Source organism: Pelobates fuscus, chromosome 4, assembly GCF_036172605.1.
Source record: "Pelobates fuscus isolate aPelFus1 chromosome 4, aPelFus1.pri, whole genome shotgun sequence".
Classification (NCBI taxonomy): Eukaryota; Metazoa; Chordata; class Amphibia; order Anura; family Pelobatidae; genus Pelobates; species Pelobates fuscus.
The window spans coordinates 245,145,273-245,159,759 of record NC_086320.1 but is presented as its reverse complement, the minus strand read 5'-3'; the positions used below and the strand labels follow the sequence as shown (position 1 = coordinate 245,159,759).

Genomic DNA, 14,487 nt, shown 5'->3' with positions numbered 1-14,487 from the left:
GACTACTGTAATCTGCTTCTCAATGGTCTTACGTGCTCACAACTTGCGATGTTACAGTCCATAATGAATGCGGCGGCGAGGCTCATCTCCCTGTCCGCCCGCACCTCCCACGCCTCACCCTTCTGTCAATCCCTACGTTGGATTCCTGTAAGATATAGGGCTCAATTTAAAATTCTGGTTCTTGCTTTCAAATCTCTACATAATGCTGCTCCCACCTATCTATCCTCCCTTATACACAAGTATGTCCCGTCTCTGTTAGATGCTCACCAAGTCTCCACTCCTTCAAAAAAAATCATTAAAAACCCACTTCCTAAAAGCGTATAAATTAACCCCTTAAGTCCGGCGGACGTATATTTACGTCCTTTTAAAAAGCGGCTCTAAACGCCGCAGGACGTAAATATACGCCCGCCGTTTTTTTTTTACTTACCCGGTCGCCGGCGGTCCCACGCCGGCGATCGCGGTTGGGGGGACTCCCAGGGAGCCCCCCCGCGGCAGATCTTCCTCCTCCGGTCCCTCCCGGTCATGTGAGAGTGAGGTCCTTGCGAGGACCTCACAATCACATGGCCGGTATAGCTGGCTCAGGCATTGCCAACAGGGGGACTAACTGTAATGACAGTTGGTCCCCCTGCTGGCTGAAATCAAATTAAAATAAGTGTTAAATAAGTGTAAAAAAAAAAAATATATATATATACTTAGATCATATATATATGTTATATTTATATGATCTAAGAATATATATACACATATACACACACCCACATACACCGTCTAGGTGTATTTTAATATTAATATATATATATATAATTATATATATATATTAATATCAAATTACACGTAGACTGATACTGATTAAATATATATATAATTATTGTTATATATATTTATAAATAATATAAAAAAAATATGTAAATACGTAAAAAAAATTACATAAAAAAATAATTAAAAATAAAATATTAAAAAATATATAGATGTGTTTTATTTTGTTCTAACTGTATTGTGATATTAATATATATATATTTATATCAAAATACACGTAGAACGAAATAATATATATATATCTATATACATAAATATATACGTATATATCACTATATATATACCTATATATAAATAAAAATATTTAAAAAAAAAAAAAATATATATATACGTATATATACACATATGTATATATATATACATATATTAATTCTACACATATATTTATGTAATAATTTTACATAATTAGGTATCCTAATTAATTACAATTAGCGGGACCTGCCTGACAACCCATGCCGAAAGTATAGGGAATTTAATTTGCTAGCACTATATTTAACCCTAGAACTTTCCAAGACACCATAAAACCTGTACATGGGGGGTACTGTTTAACTCGGGAGACTTCGCTGAACACAAATATTAGTGTTTGAAAACAGTAAAATGTATTACAACGATGATATCGCCAGTAAAAGGGACGTTTTTTGCATTTTTCACGCACAAACAGCACTTACACGGACGATATTACTGCTGCAATACTTTTTACTGTTTTGAAACACAAATATTTGTGTTCAGCGAAGTCTCCCGAGTACAACAGTACCCCTCATGTACAGGTTTTATGGTGTTTTCAAAAATTACAGCGTCAAATATAAGGCTTGCGTTTCATTTTTTTCACATTAAAATTCGCCAGATTGCTTACGTTCCCTTTATGACCCTATGGTAGCCTAAGAATGAAAATTACCCCTATGATGGCATACTATTTGCAATAGTAGACAACCCAAGGTATTGCAAATGGGGTATGTCCAGTCTTTTTTAGTAGCCACTTAGTCACAAACACTGGACAAAATTGGCGTTTTTTGCATTTTTCACACACAAACAAATACTAACGCTAACTTTGGCCAGTGTTTGTGACCAAATGGCTACTAAAAAAGACTGGACATACCCCATTTGCAATACCTTGGGTCGTCTACTATTGCAAATGGTATGCCATTATGGATGTAAATTTATTTCCTGGGCTACTATACAGTCTCAAAGGCAACGTAACCAATCTGACTAATTTAAATTTCAAATGTAACACGCTATATTTGACCCTGTAACTTCCCAAAACACCATAAAACCTGTACATAGGGGGTACTGTTTTACACGTGAGACTTTGCTGAATACAAATATGTGTATTTTATTGCAGTAAAAGCAAACAGTATTATGACATTGACAGTTAAAATGTCATGTAGAACTAAAAAAAATAAAAAAAATCTTATTTTCTCCCATGTTTTTCATATTAAATTATGCTTCATAGCTAAATATTTGATATTAAATGAAAGCCCTGTTTCCCCTGAATAAAATGATATATAATAAGGGGGGTGCATTTAATATGAAAGAGGTGAATTACGGTTGGACAGACATATAGCGCAAATGCCAGGTTTTGTTTACATTTTGTTTCGTTCACAACTTGTACATTTGGCTGCGGTGTTAAGGGGTTAAACTGTTAATAGCTCCATAGTGATTTGTCTCTTGCAACTAATTAGTTTAATAGTACCCTTACCTTTTGTGTCACTTTACCCCACTCTCTCTAGCATGTAAGCTCATTGAGCAGGGCTCTTAACCCCTCTGTTCCTGTGTGTCCCACTGTAAAGCACTGCAAAATGTGTTGGCGCTTGTTACAAAACGGTTACAAACCTGGATTATATTGACTATTTTGTGATATTATGGCTTCGGCACTTGAATGCTGCACCCTCCACCGAATGGATTATATATACCCCGGTTCGTCAAACAAACAACCGACCACCCGTCTCCTGGCGTGTGCCGCCACTTAACCCCGGTCACCTCTCAAACTACCGAATGGTCGACCACCCGGCTGAGAGTGTGTGCCACCAATTGATCACCCAGGGAGTTGCGGTTTGCGGTTAACCGCAGGCTAATTGACGGCCCCAGTATATATCCGTTCGTGCCTTATCTACCGATGGTTAAACTACCGAAAGAGGCACGAACGGGGACCACCTTCAATCTGACGTGTGGCCTCAATTAGAATGTAGAACGTTGCGGTTAACCGCAGGCTAAGTGCCCCTTCACGGAGGGCTAACTTCGTATACCGAACAGCGACCACATCCAGCCAGAGAGCAGGGATTCTGGCACAACTCTGGCCGTTATTAGTTCCACGAGTTGACGCCGAGGTCCCGCTGCCTATTGTTGTACCTAAAAACATGGCCGCCATTTTCAGCCCGCGACCCAAATACACAAACAGACTTTCTCTCGACAAATACAGCAACGGGTTCGTGAGTTTGAGTCGCTATTCGGTGAACTAGAGCTACAAAATGAGTGGTGAAAGTACCAAAGTATCTATTAAACTGTTAGAGTTATGTATTTTTAATCTGTTTTCTGAGTGTAAAATAAACGTGGGGTTTGGGCGCTTGGAGATAATTGTATTACTGTAACCGTTGGATTCATTATCTCCAAGCTGGGCAGTAGCAAATTCAAATGATACATTGTATTCCCATTGGTTGATCCCTCGTGTTATCTCTGTATCCCATCAGGTCCAGAGGGGGCTGTCCCTGGACCTGAGATTTTGCATAAATACCGATCCCTGTGTGCCATTAAAATCAGTTCTTGTTTGACCTTCAAATCGCAGCCTCGACTCGTTTTGTGGGGAAAGAGTATCCTAGCTGTAAAATAGCTAGTGGGATTGTTCTACACTTACAGGATCCTTCTGGATATCGAGACAAAGCGGCTTCTCTCTCTCTCTAAACTGGGATCCAGACTATCCAAGCGGTCCAGCTTCCAGCTAGCCTGGGAGTAACCGTAACAGCGCTCTATAAATAACATAATTAACTTTTAAAAAGATTAGTTACTGCATTTATGGAATGGATATGCATCATTTATTTATGTCATAATGCCAGCATCAACACTTAAATTAAAAAAATAAAAAGAGAACTAATAAAACTAAGCCTTACTGTTGCCAATTCGTCAAACTTGCCAAAGAGTTCATTTAAGAGCTTAACGAGTTCCTGTGCAGTACACTGAGATGCCAAACTTGTAAATCCAACAATATCTGCAAATAAAATGCTGAAAAAGAAAACCCACAGAAGACATATTAGAATATTCACTCATTTAAATGGTACAGACATATTTAATACATTTAATTCTAGTTTCATTCTATTTTCAAATGAGCTCAGGCTCTATATAGGTTTTGAGACAAACAAAATGGGGTATGAACTAAAGTTTGAATTGCTCTGTACTGAAATGGGTAAAAACATGTAGTAGGGGGCCAATATTTTTTTCAAACTCTGGACAGGGATTACGGTATTTAGCATTATCAAGATTTAATATTCAAATTTAATGATAGATGGCTAGATAGATGGCAAACTAGGCAATAGTATGCAATGTCTATCTGCTATTGCAAATGCTTGTAAGGTGCTGTCATGCATGACAAGGAGTACTGATTCACATTATCAAAATATAATTTTTCTTTTATGATTCAATGGTGAGGTCAACCTTAAAGTGCAGAGGTGAGCTATACAATTAATAAGGGGAATGTAAAACATTAATTACAAATTAAGGCTAGAAATACAGTACAAACGGTTATCTGGTAATCTGTTCTTTAGCAGGGATACAACAGAAAAGGTCATCAATTGATACTGGAAGTAAGGGTAAAAGCAGAAGAAATTATTATTTACTGTAAGAAGAATAAATATGTGGAATTCTCTGTCCAAAGAGGCCATCTGATCGGATAATGTAATATTTTTTATTTTTTTTTACATGGCATGTATTTCCGGTATTTGTTTCAGAAAAACTAAATATTCAGAGATATTATTAGCATTCAAACAGTTTGTTAATCTAAGGAAAAACTAATTGCCATTATTGAGCCAATAAGCCCTGCTTATTCATTATCTCTCTCACCAGCTGATGCCCTTCACCATACTCTCTACCAAGAATCCCCCTCAACAGCCTGCTCCAATGTCTGCCCTCTTTCACCCTATTCTGCCCCCCTCATCAACCACTGCTGGATAGCTGCCCAATTACAATCATCTTCAGGTACGTTTTCTATCACCAGCATCAGCTCCCTTGCTGCTCATTCACTTGTATATGTGTGTAGCGGAGCACTAGTTTCCCATAGACTTCTCCACTGGTATTCCAATAGTAATGCAGGAACAAGAAGTTAACCCAGGATAAACAGCATCAGTGGTAAATAAAATAATCCAGGAATATCCCATCACCTTTTCCCAATAACTGGATGACACACAGTATCAGGAGCTGAACTGCTGTTTTATTCCACATACCCTGCTTTTATGCATCTCTCCCATGCAAGGGAGACACCCACAGAAAATTACACAGTGACCAATCATGCACAAGTTACAACCCACACATCTCCTCCCCTCAGACTTACAGATAATTTAATTATTCAGTACATACTTCCCCTCCCCCCATTTTCTAGATGTACCCCATAGGATACATCCCTAGTAGCCCTGATCTGGGTGAGCAACATACTCAAAAATCACCCAGATCGGACCAGGGGTTCGGGAGTTCTATGGATGTGTTCGTTTTGACGATCGCACACGAGGCAGTAGCAGAAATCAATTCCATACATTTTGGCCTTGCAGTTGGTCTCTGTAACGGAGCTCCCTGTACTCCGACCAAGTACCCTCCGTTGATGGACGCTTCCTAGCTTGCGCGGAGGACCCCAAGCACCACACACCACAACCACCGCAGCTTAACTGGAGCCGCGCCGTCTTCCTTCCACCCTGTATGAACCTCCAGCATTCAGGACCGTGTGGGAAAGACCTCTCCTCCAAAAGAGCTAAGTGATTAAAGCTCAAGGGAATATGCAGCGCATAGCAATCCCCAGTGTGAATATAGCTGTACCCTCCAATCACGAGACAAGACTACGTGTTGAGGGTCAAGAAGAACTCAGGTTTAATGGCACACACTCTGCTTTTATGCAATTCTCCCCTGCAAGGGAGACGCGCACATACAATTATGCATTACCATATCACACAATGGTTACATCCCACAGTTTCCCTCCCCTTAGCCGGAGAGGTAACCCAATTATACGTACAGTTTAAACATACTTTTTACCCAACTTTCATAATGCTAAAACCATACATCCAATATTAATAACAGTTACATATTATTATTAAGCACATTCCAAATACAAAACATACCCGAAAATCATTTGAATCCATTCAGCAGTTTGGGAGATAGATGCAAGTCCTTTATGACCGGCCGCAGGCACATTTTCATGCCCAAAACAGTTCCATGGATTTGGGCTGTGCGGTCGGTCTATTTTACACCGAGAAAATGACCCATTCGAGTGTCCCATAAGTCCCATTCGAACGAGTGTTCAAATCTTCGAACGGGACTTAGTCTCCAGCCGCGGTGTCGATGAAGGTACGGGTCAGCTGTGTTCGTGCAATTGGGCAGCCACAAACAGTTCCATAGATTTGGCTGCACACACCGCTGACCGCGTTTGAATAAGTTAAAATGGCCGCCGCCACGTGTTCGTTTGTCAAACGGAGGCCACTTCGACGACTTCGCCACTTCGACTGCATTCGAAGTGCCAGTTTAAAAGTTGTAATCCTACTCCAAAGCATTTAAAGGGCCAGGAACAGCATTTAAAAATCCATTATGCCCAAATGTAATTCTTAAATGGCAATACATCCTAGGGCCATAGTCGCAGGGCAGGAGGCTAGCAATCAGTCCTCTCCAATGCCCAGTGGCAAAAGGCAGTTTGTCACAGTCTCCGTTCATGGGGTAAAATACATGAAAATACCGGGCTGAACAGACTGTTTGGATTCGTATGAATCCCCTTGTTTGTGGAATTTCTTCTACCGAATGGATGGAAGTCTGGAGGTTTCAGCAGTATAGTGTATGCATTAAGTAAATTAGACGAAAATAACATTGTAACAAGAATATTTAGAGACAGCCCAATACAGTCCGCTACAATGTGCCGCTAAACAGTTTCTTCACATCAAATTATTTCCCCTCACAATGCTTTAACCATTGTGTACATTGCACCCCTTCCTGGTTATGCAGGTACTTTTCAAAGTCTCAAATTCTTAAACACCCTGTCTGTTTAGCCACATTCTATGTGGGGGAAAGAGAGGAGAAAATATAACTTGGCCTCCTATCCCATGGACTAGTTACGAACAATGAATGGCTGAAGAAATTAGACCTGAGGCTTTTCAGATGCCGACTTGCTCATCCCCAATCTAGCAACTTTCATGTTAAAGACAAACTAATAATCACCATAAGTGTAATTCAAGTTTGTATAGTCATTTATTAGTTCAATCATCTTTTTAACTTTTCCCATGGCTTTTACAAAAACGCTTAATTAAAAAAATAATAGCTTTACAACAAATTAGTCCCTGTCACAGTGGAAACTCTAGACTTTGTGATGCCTTAAGCGAAACTCAAACATAAGGACCCCACTAACAAAAAGTTGCATTGTGTGTGCATAAGGAGCTGTATTTATATTGAATGGCAAGCTTGCAGTGCTGGATACAGAGAACTAGTGTCTGTACGCATCGTTTAGAAACTTGTTGTGTCACGGCTCCCTGTGCAGCTGCGTTGTGAGATCTGTAACTGTAGTTATGGCATAATTTGCAAATTAAATTACTTTGCAATAAACAAATTTAATTTGTCTTTATCTTTTTGTGAGTGAGGTGGTGGGTGTTACAGGGTTGAGGGGGTGAGTGGCACAGTCTGTCTGACGCTGGCCACTCGCCTTTTATGACGCGGCGCATGCGTGCCGACATCATCAGAATATTGCAGCGGATATTCAAATGTGGCCACGCTCCCGAACCTTTTGTGGGCGTGGCTTTAAAGTAAAAGACACCTCACTATAAAATGGCGCCCCTGTCATTCCTTCAGCGCCCTAGCGTGGTTGTTGTGTGTTCCCTCTAGTGCTCTTGCGATTTTTTCTGTTCTCTGGTATATTGACTCTTGGCTTTCCTTACTGACTACTCTCCTCTCTGGTTCCCCGATTATTGGCTTGGGTATTTCTCGTGTGTTCCGATTTCTGTACTCCCTTGACCTCTGGCTATTCCTTTGACGTTGAGTCCGGCCACCCTAAGGTCCGGTTTACGTCTCTTTCTGGGTTACTCTCTGCGTGAAGGGGTCACTGTCGTGACATTACACTAGGGCCTTGGACCCTGCAGGTGTTAACCCTCATGGGCCGGTTCGAGGAGCTGGACCATCGCATGGACCAGTTCGCTGTTCAAACCTTGTTAGCTCGTACTGCCCATCTCCCGCCGGAGGAGCATATCCCTGGTCATAGACCCCCAGAATCTCATATGGAGATGGTTGCAGGGGGGGGGGGGTGCTTCTAACCACGCTACACCCCCTCTTCGTTATGGGGTGATCCTAAAGGATGCCGTGGTTTCCTAAACCAAGTCAGCATTAATTTTGAGCTTCACCCTAGAGCTTATCCTACTGATAGATCAAAGATTGGTTACATAATAACCTTGTTAGTTGATAGAGCATTAGTTTGGGCTAATCCTTTGTGGGAAAATGACAATCCCATAGTTTTCAACTATGCAGAGTTCGTAGCTGCCTTTAGGAGAACTTTTGATCCCCCTGGGAGACTAACTAATTCCGCCAAAACCCTATTACGAATGAGACAGGGGTCTCGTTCTCTGGTCGACTATGCCCTAGAATTCCGCACTCATGCTGCCGAGGTTAGATGTAATGAGCAGGCTTTTGTGGATGTGTTCATGAATGGACTTTCTGATAAGCTTTTAGATGAAGTGGCTACCAGAGATCTACCTAATGTGTTAGAGGAATTAATCACCTACTTAGCTCATATTGATGAACGTCTCTGGCATAGGCAAAACACCAGGGATAGACCTAGACGTGTGCCAGAACGCCTGGCTCTAACATTCCCTTCGTCTGAGGCAACCGCTGTTGCTCCCGCAGAACCAATGCAATTGGGAACCACGCGGTTGCCTGAACCCGAGAGACTATATAGATGAAGGGAGGGACTTTGTATGTATTGTGGGAAGAGAGGGCATTCCTGCTTAAACTGTCCAAGCAGGCCAGAAAACTCCTTCAATGACAAAAAAGACCTCAGGCTTCTACCAATAATTATCGAATGGGAGGAAAAGAAAGTAACAACCATTGCGTTAATAGATTCTGGGGCAGCCGAAAATTTTGTTGATCGCAAATTCGGTCAGTGTCATGATTTCCCATTTCAAGAAAGATCAACACCCTTGGCCGTTGAGGCCATAGATGGTAGACCACTGTCAATCCCTTTTATTACTCAAGAAACTAATCCCTTATTCTTGACTGTAGGTTCCTTGCATCAGGAAATTATAACTCTACAGCAAATAACTTTAACCACCATTCCTGTTATACTTTGTTTTCCTTGGCTCACTGTGGCGAAACCAACTTCGCCACTGTGAACTGGAGAAGCCTGGTTGCTAGCCTCCTGCCCTGCGACTATGGCCCCTGGATACATTTGGGGCATATTGTATTTTATCGTGCGACTGCTGGCCCTTTAAGTACAGTGAATGGTATTTTATTGTACTGCTGCTGGCCCTTTAAGAACTGTCTGGGGACCTATTGAGACTTTGGGTAACAATACCCTTTAAGACTATGGCCCCTGAAAACGTATGGACTTTTATTGGTGTGTATGGCCCTTTAAGAACCGTCTGGGGACATATTGTGACTTTGGTGAACAATGCCCCTTTAAGACTATGTCCCCAGACCGGTAAAATAACTTGTTCCTGGCTTTCCCCCACTTGGTTCAGTAAATAGGGCTTACTGAACCAAGTACCACACAGGCGGACCACCCAGAAGCTAAAGTGTGCAGGCAATTTACCTCCCAGGCTGTGAGGTTACTGCCGGTTAATTGCACGTGGCGGCGGCCATCTTGGTTTCCTCGAATGCGGTCAGCGGTGTATGCTAAAGATTCTGTGGAACTAAAATCGGCTACACATTCTGCCGAACACCGCTGACCCTTACCTTCTCCCATACGGAACTTGCAGCTCCAGAGACTAAGTCCCGTTCGAAATGGGACTTAGTCGTTTTTTCGGCATGAAATTGACCGACCGCACAGCCCAAATCTATGGAACTGTTTTGGGCAGGAAATTGTGCTTGCGGTCGGTCATAAAGGACTTCCAGCTAACTTTTGATCCACTGGATGGATTTGGCTGATTTTTGGAAGTGTTTATGTTTGATGTATGCTGAGTCTGAATATGCAACTTTTATTGAAATTGAATGTATGGTTTTAAAGTTACAGTGTGTGTGTGTAAAAACTGTATTTTTATTGTATGTAATAATTGGTTTAACTGTTAATCTAAGGGGAGGAAATGTGTGGGAGGTACATCCCTGTGATTGGTTAATTTCATCCTCCCCCTGGGAGTGTCCTGTATGTACTTGTTTGTAATAAAAGCCAGACTGGGTGTCCCAGTCCTCAGTTCCTGTTTTACCCTCAACTTGAGTCCTGTGTCTTATTGGGGGAATCTGCTACAAGGGATTGCTATGCTAGGCATATTCCCTTGCTATAATCACTGAGCTCTTGTAAGAGCTTGTTCCTGCTTCGTTCTGAAGGGAGATAGCTGCAGCCTGCGGTGCTTATGGTGTCTGGTGGAGTGCTTGGAGTCCTCTGGAAGCGCTAGGAGCATCTTTCAACGGAGGTACCCAGTCGGGGTGCCAGTGGATCCGTTACATTGGTGGCAGCGGTGGGATGGCGTCCTAGTGCGAGGAGAAGCAGCTCAGAGACACCGGTAACGTGTGGAGTTGTGCAGCGTCCCTATCTTCAGCAACATAATGGAACCAGCAGTGGCTACAGCAAGCATGGCGTATAGCTACTCCGTACTAGAGTTTGGCACGATGGTAGGGTTGCGCCTGAAGTTTTACGGACCCAATCCAGAGGAGAAATACGTGCGGTTCGTGTGGGACATGGTGACCCGGAACCTACAACACAGGGCGTTGAGGGAAGGCCAGTGGGCACGTTGGGAGAAACTCCAGCCACAGGTAGAGTGGGACGAGGAAGAAACCGAAGTGGCCGGTGGAGATGGGACCGAGGTCTCTCTACCGGCCCTACAGGGATGCTGGGCACCCGGCCCAGATCCCCAGCGGCAGTATGTTTTACAGGGAGGGGAGACAGTCGGTCTCACTCCTCAGCGGCAGAATGGGTTATTGGAGGAAGAGACAACCGGTCTCCCTCCCCAACAGCAACCAGAGGTACCCGAGGTAGAGGACCTCATAGACTGGTCCTGGGAGGACCCCCTGCAGGCAGGTGGAGATGGGACCGAGATCTCTCCACCGGCCCTACAGGGATGCTGGGCAACCGGCCCAGATCCCCAACTAGAGCTGGAGTTACAGAAAGTGGAGAGCATCGACCTCCCCCCCCAGCAGCAGGACAATGTATTGGGAGGAGAGACAGTCAGTCTCCCTCCACAAAGGCGGAAAGTATGTATGGGAGAGGAGCTTGCTACCACCTCTCCCCAGCAGCGGATCATTGATGTGCAGGGAATAGGGAGCCCAGTCTCCTTTCCCCAGCAGCAGGGCACTGTATTGGGAGGAGAGACAGTCGGTCTCCCTCCACAAAGGCGGAAAGTATGTATGGGAGAGGAGATTGTTACCACCTCTCCCCAGCGGCGGATCATTAATGTACAGGTAATAGAGAGCCCAGTCTCCATTCCCCAGCGGCAGAGTGTTCTAATGGGAGAGGAGCTGGTTACCACCTTTCCCCAGCGGCAGCTTAATGTACCAGGGGGAGACTGTAAGCCCCACACCTGTGCAGATGGGACCGTGGTCTCTGCACTTCCAGCACAGGGGGTAGGGACGGTCGGTCCTGCCCCCCCACAACAGGGCTGTTTAGCCAAAGGGGAGACAGTCTGTCTCCAGCAGCAGAGCTGTGTAACTAAAGGGGAGACAGTCGGTCTCCAGCAGCAGAGCTGTGTAACTAAAGGGGAGACAGTCGGTCTCCAGCAGCAGAGCTGTGTAACTCAAGGGGAGACAGTCGGTCTCCAGCAACCAGGCTCCAAACAGACTACTCCCGTGGTAGTGCTGGCAACAGGACAGAGTACCGCTGGTCTCTGCCCCCTCAGCAACCTACCAAGGCAGCCTACCAGTCCCCCACACAGCCGTGGTGAGGCACCTGAACCTGGACAAGATTCTCCCTCACCCAGGTGTAGTAACGGTTTATTGTGGGTGGGTTGCTGGACTAACCAGGGCACTGACCGGCAGGAGGTCAGATACCCTGTTAGTCTAATTGGAAAAGGGGAGAATTGTGGCGAAACCAACTTCGCCACTGTGAACTGGAGAAGCCTGGTTGCTAGCCTCCTGCCCTGCGACTATGGCCCCTGGACACATTTGGGGCATATTGTATTTTATCGTGCGACTGCTGGCCCTTTAAGTACAGTGAATGGTATTTTATTGTACTGCTGCTGGCCCTTTAAGAACTGTCTGGGGACCTATTGAGACTTTGGGTAACAATACCCTTTAAGACTATGGCCCCTGAAAACGTATGGACTTTTATTGGTGTGTATGGCCCTTTAAGAACCGTCTGGGGACATATTGTGACTTTGGTGAACAATGCCCCTTTAAGACTATGTCCCCAGACCGGTAAAATAACTTGTTCCTGGCTTTCCCCCACTTGGTTCAGTAAATAGGGCTTACTGAACCAAGTACCACACAGGCGGACCACCCAGAAGCTAAAGTGTGCAGGCAATTTACCTCCCAGGCTGTGAGGTTACTGCCGGTTAATTGCACGTGGCGGCGGCCATCTTGGTTTCCTCGAATGCGGTCAGCGGTGTATGCTAAAGATTCTGTGGAACTAAAATCGGCTACACATTCTGCCGAACACCGCTGACCCTTACCTTCTCCCATACGGAACTTGCAGCTCCAGAGACTAAGTCCCGTTCGAAATGGGACTTAGTCGTTTTTTCGGCATGAAATTGACCGACCGCACAGCCCAAATCTATGGAACTGTTTTGGGCAGGAAATTGTGCTTGCGGTCGGTCATAAAGGACTTCCAGCTAACTTTTGATCCACTGGAGGGATTTGGCTGATTTTTGGAAGTGTTTATGTTTGATGTATGCTGAGTCTGAATATGCAACTTTTATTGAAATTGAATGTATGGTTTTAAAGTTACAGTGTGTGTGTGTAAAAACTGTATTTTTATTGTATGTAATAATTGGTTTAACTGTTAATCTAAGGGGAGGAAATGTGTGGGAGGTACATCCCTGTGATTGGTTAATTTCATCCTCCCCCTGGGAGTGTCCTGTATGTACTTGTTTGTAATAAAAGCCAGACTGGGTGTCCCAGTCCTCAGTTCCTGTTTTACCCTCAACTTGAGTCCTGTGTCTTATTGGGGGAATCTGCTACAAGGGATTGCTATGCTAGGCATATTCCCTTGCTATAATCACTGAGCTCTTGTAAGAGCTTGTTCCTGCTTCGTTCTGAAGGGAGATAGCTGCAGCCTGCGGTGCTTATGGTGTCTGGTGGAGTGCTTGGAGTCCTCTGGAAGCGCTAGGAGCATCTTTCAACGGAGGTACCCAGTCGGGGTGCCAGTGGATCCGTTACACTCACCAAGCACAATCCTTTAATAGACTGGGAGAGAAAAGAGGTTGCAAAATGGGGTGATTTTTGTTTTAAAGACCACCCAAATACCCAAACAATATTTGGATCTCAAGCCGGTCTTTGAACCAAGGGAGGCAGAAAAGTTACCACCCCATCGTTCATACGACCATGCTATTGACCTGTTACCTGGTACTATGCCCCCTAGGGGTACCGTGTATCCCCTCTCTGTGGCTGAAAATAAAGTACTAGAAGATTACATCACAGAGAACTTAAGAAGTCTTCCTCCCCAGCTGGGGCCAGTTTTTTCTTGGTCTCTAAAAAGGAGGGAGATTTGAGACCTTGTACTGACTATTGGGGTTTAAACAAAATAACCATACAAAACACTTATCCTATACCTCTAATAACTGAGCTTTTCGACAGGTTGAAGGGAGAAACCATATTCATTAAGTTGGATTTGCAGGGAGCGTACAATTTAGTTAGAATCAAGAAAGGATATGAGTGGAAGATTGCTTTCAATACTCGCTATGGCCATTACTAATACAGGGTTATGCCCTTTGGCCTATGCAACGCCCCTGCATTCTTCCAGGATTTTATAAACGATTTATTAAGAGATTATCTACAAAGGTTTGTTATTGTTTATTTAGATAATATACTAATTTACTCAAAGAGTATTAAGGAACACCATAGGCACGTCAGGTTGGTTCTATCTAAATTATTGAAGAACGGACTCTATTGTAAATTAGAAGAGTGCGTGTTTGACATGGAAAAAGGTTAATTTCCTAGGTTATATAATTTCAGGTTCTGGGTTTTCTAATGAAACCCAAAAAACTGGAAACAATACTAAACTGGCCCTTACCCATGGACTTAAGGCCATCCAACGTTTCCTGGGATTTGCTAATTATTACAGAAAATTCATCAAGGGGGTTTTCCTCTATTACCGCTCCTATTACCGCCATGACAAAAAAAAAAATATAGGAATCATATTGAGTGGAGACT

The 14,487-nt window shown here is 43.6% G+C and overlaps 1 protein-coding gene across 1 annotated transcript in view; it reads right to left on the bottom strand.

Annotated features, from left to right (window-relative positions):
• The window catches only part of ADCY1 (adenylate cyclase 1), a 1,733,599-nt gene that overhangs the window by 1,421,791 nt on the left and 297,321 nt on the right, over nt 1-14,487 (bottom strand). The window contains exon 4 of the mRNA XM_063452027.1: nt 3,918-4,029. Coding sequence (XP_063308097.1) covers nt 3,918-4,029 — 112 coding nt within the window. The remainder of the gene's footprint in view (nt 1-3,917; nt 4,030-14,487) is intronic.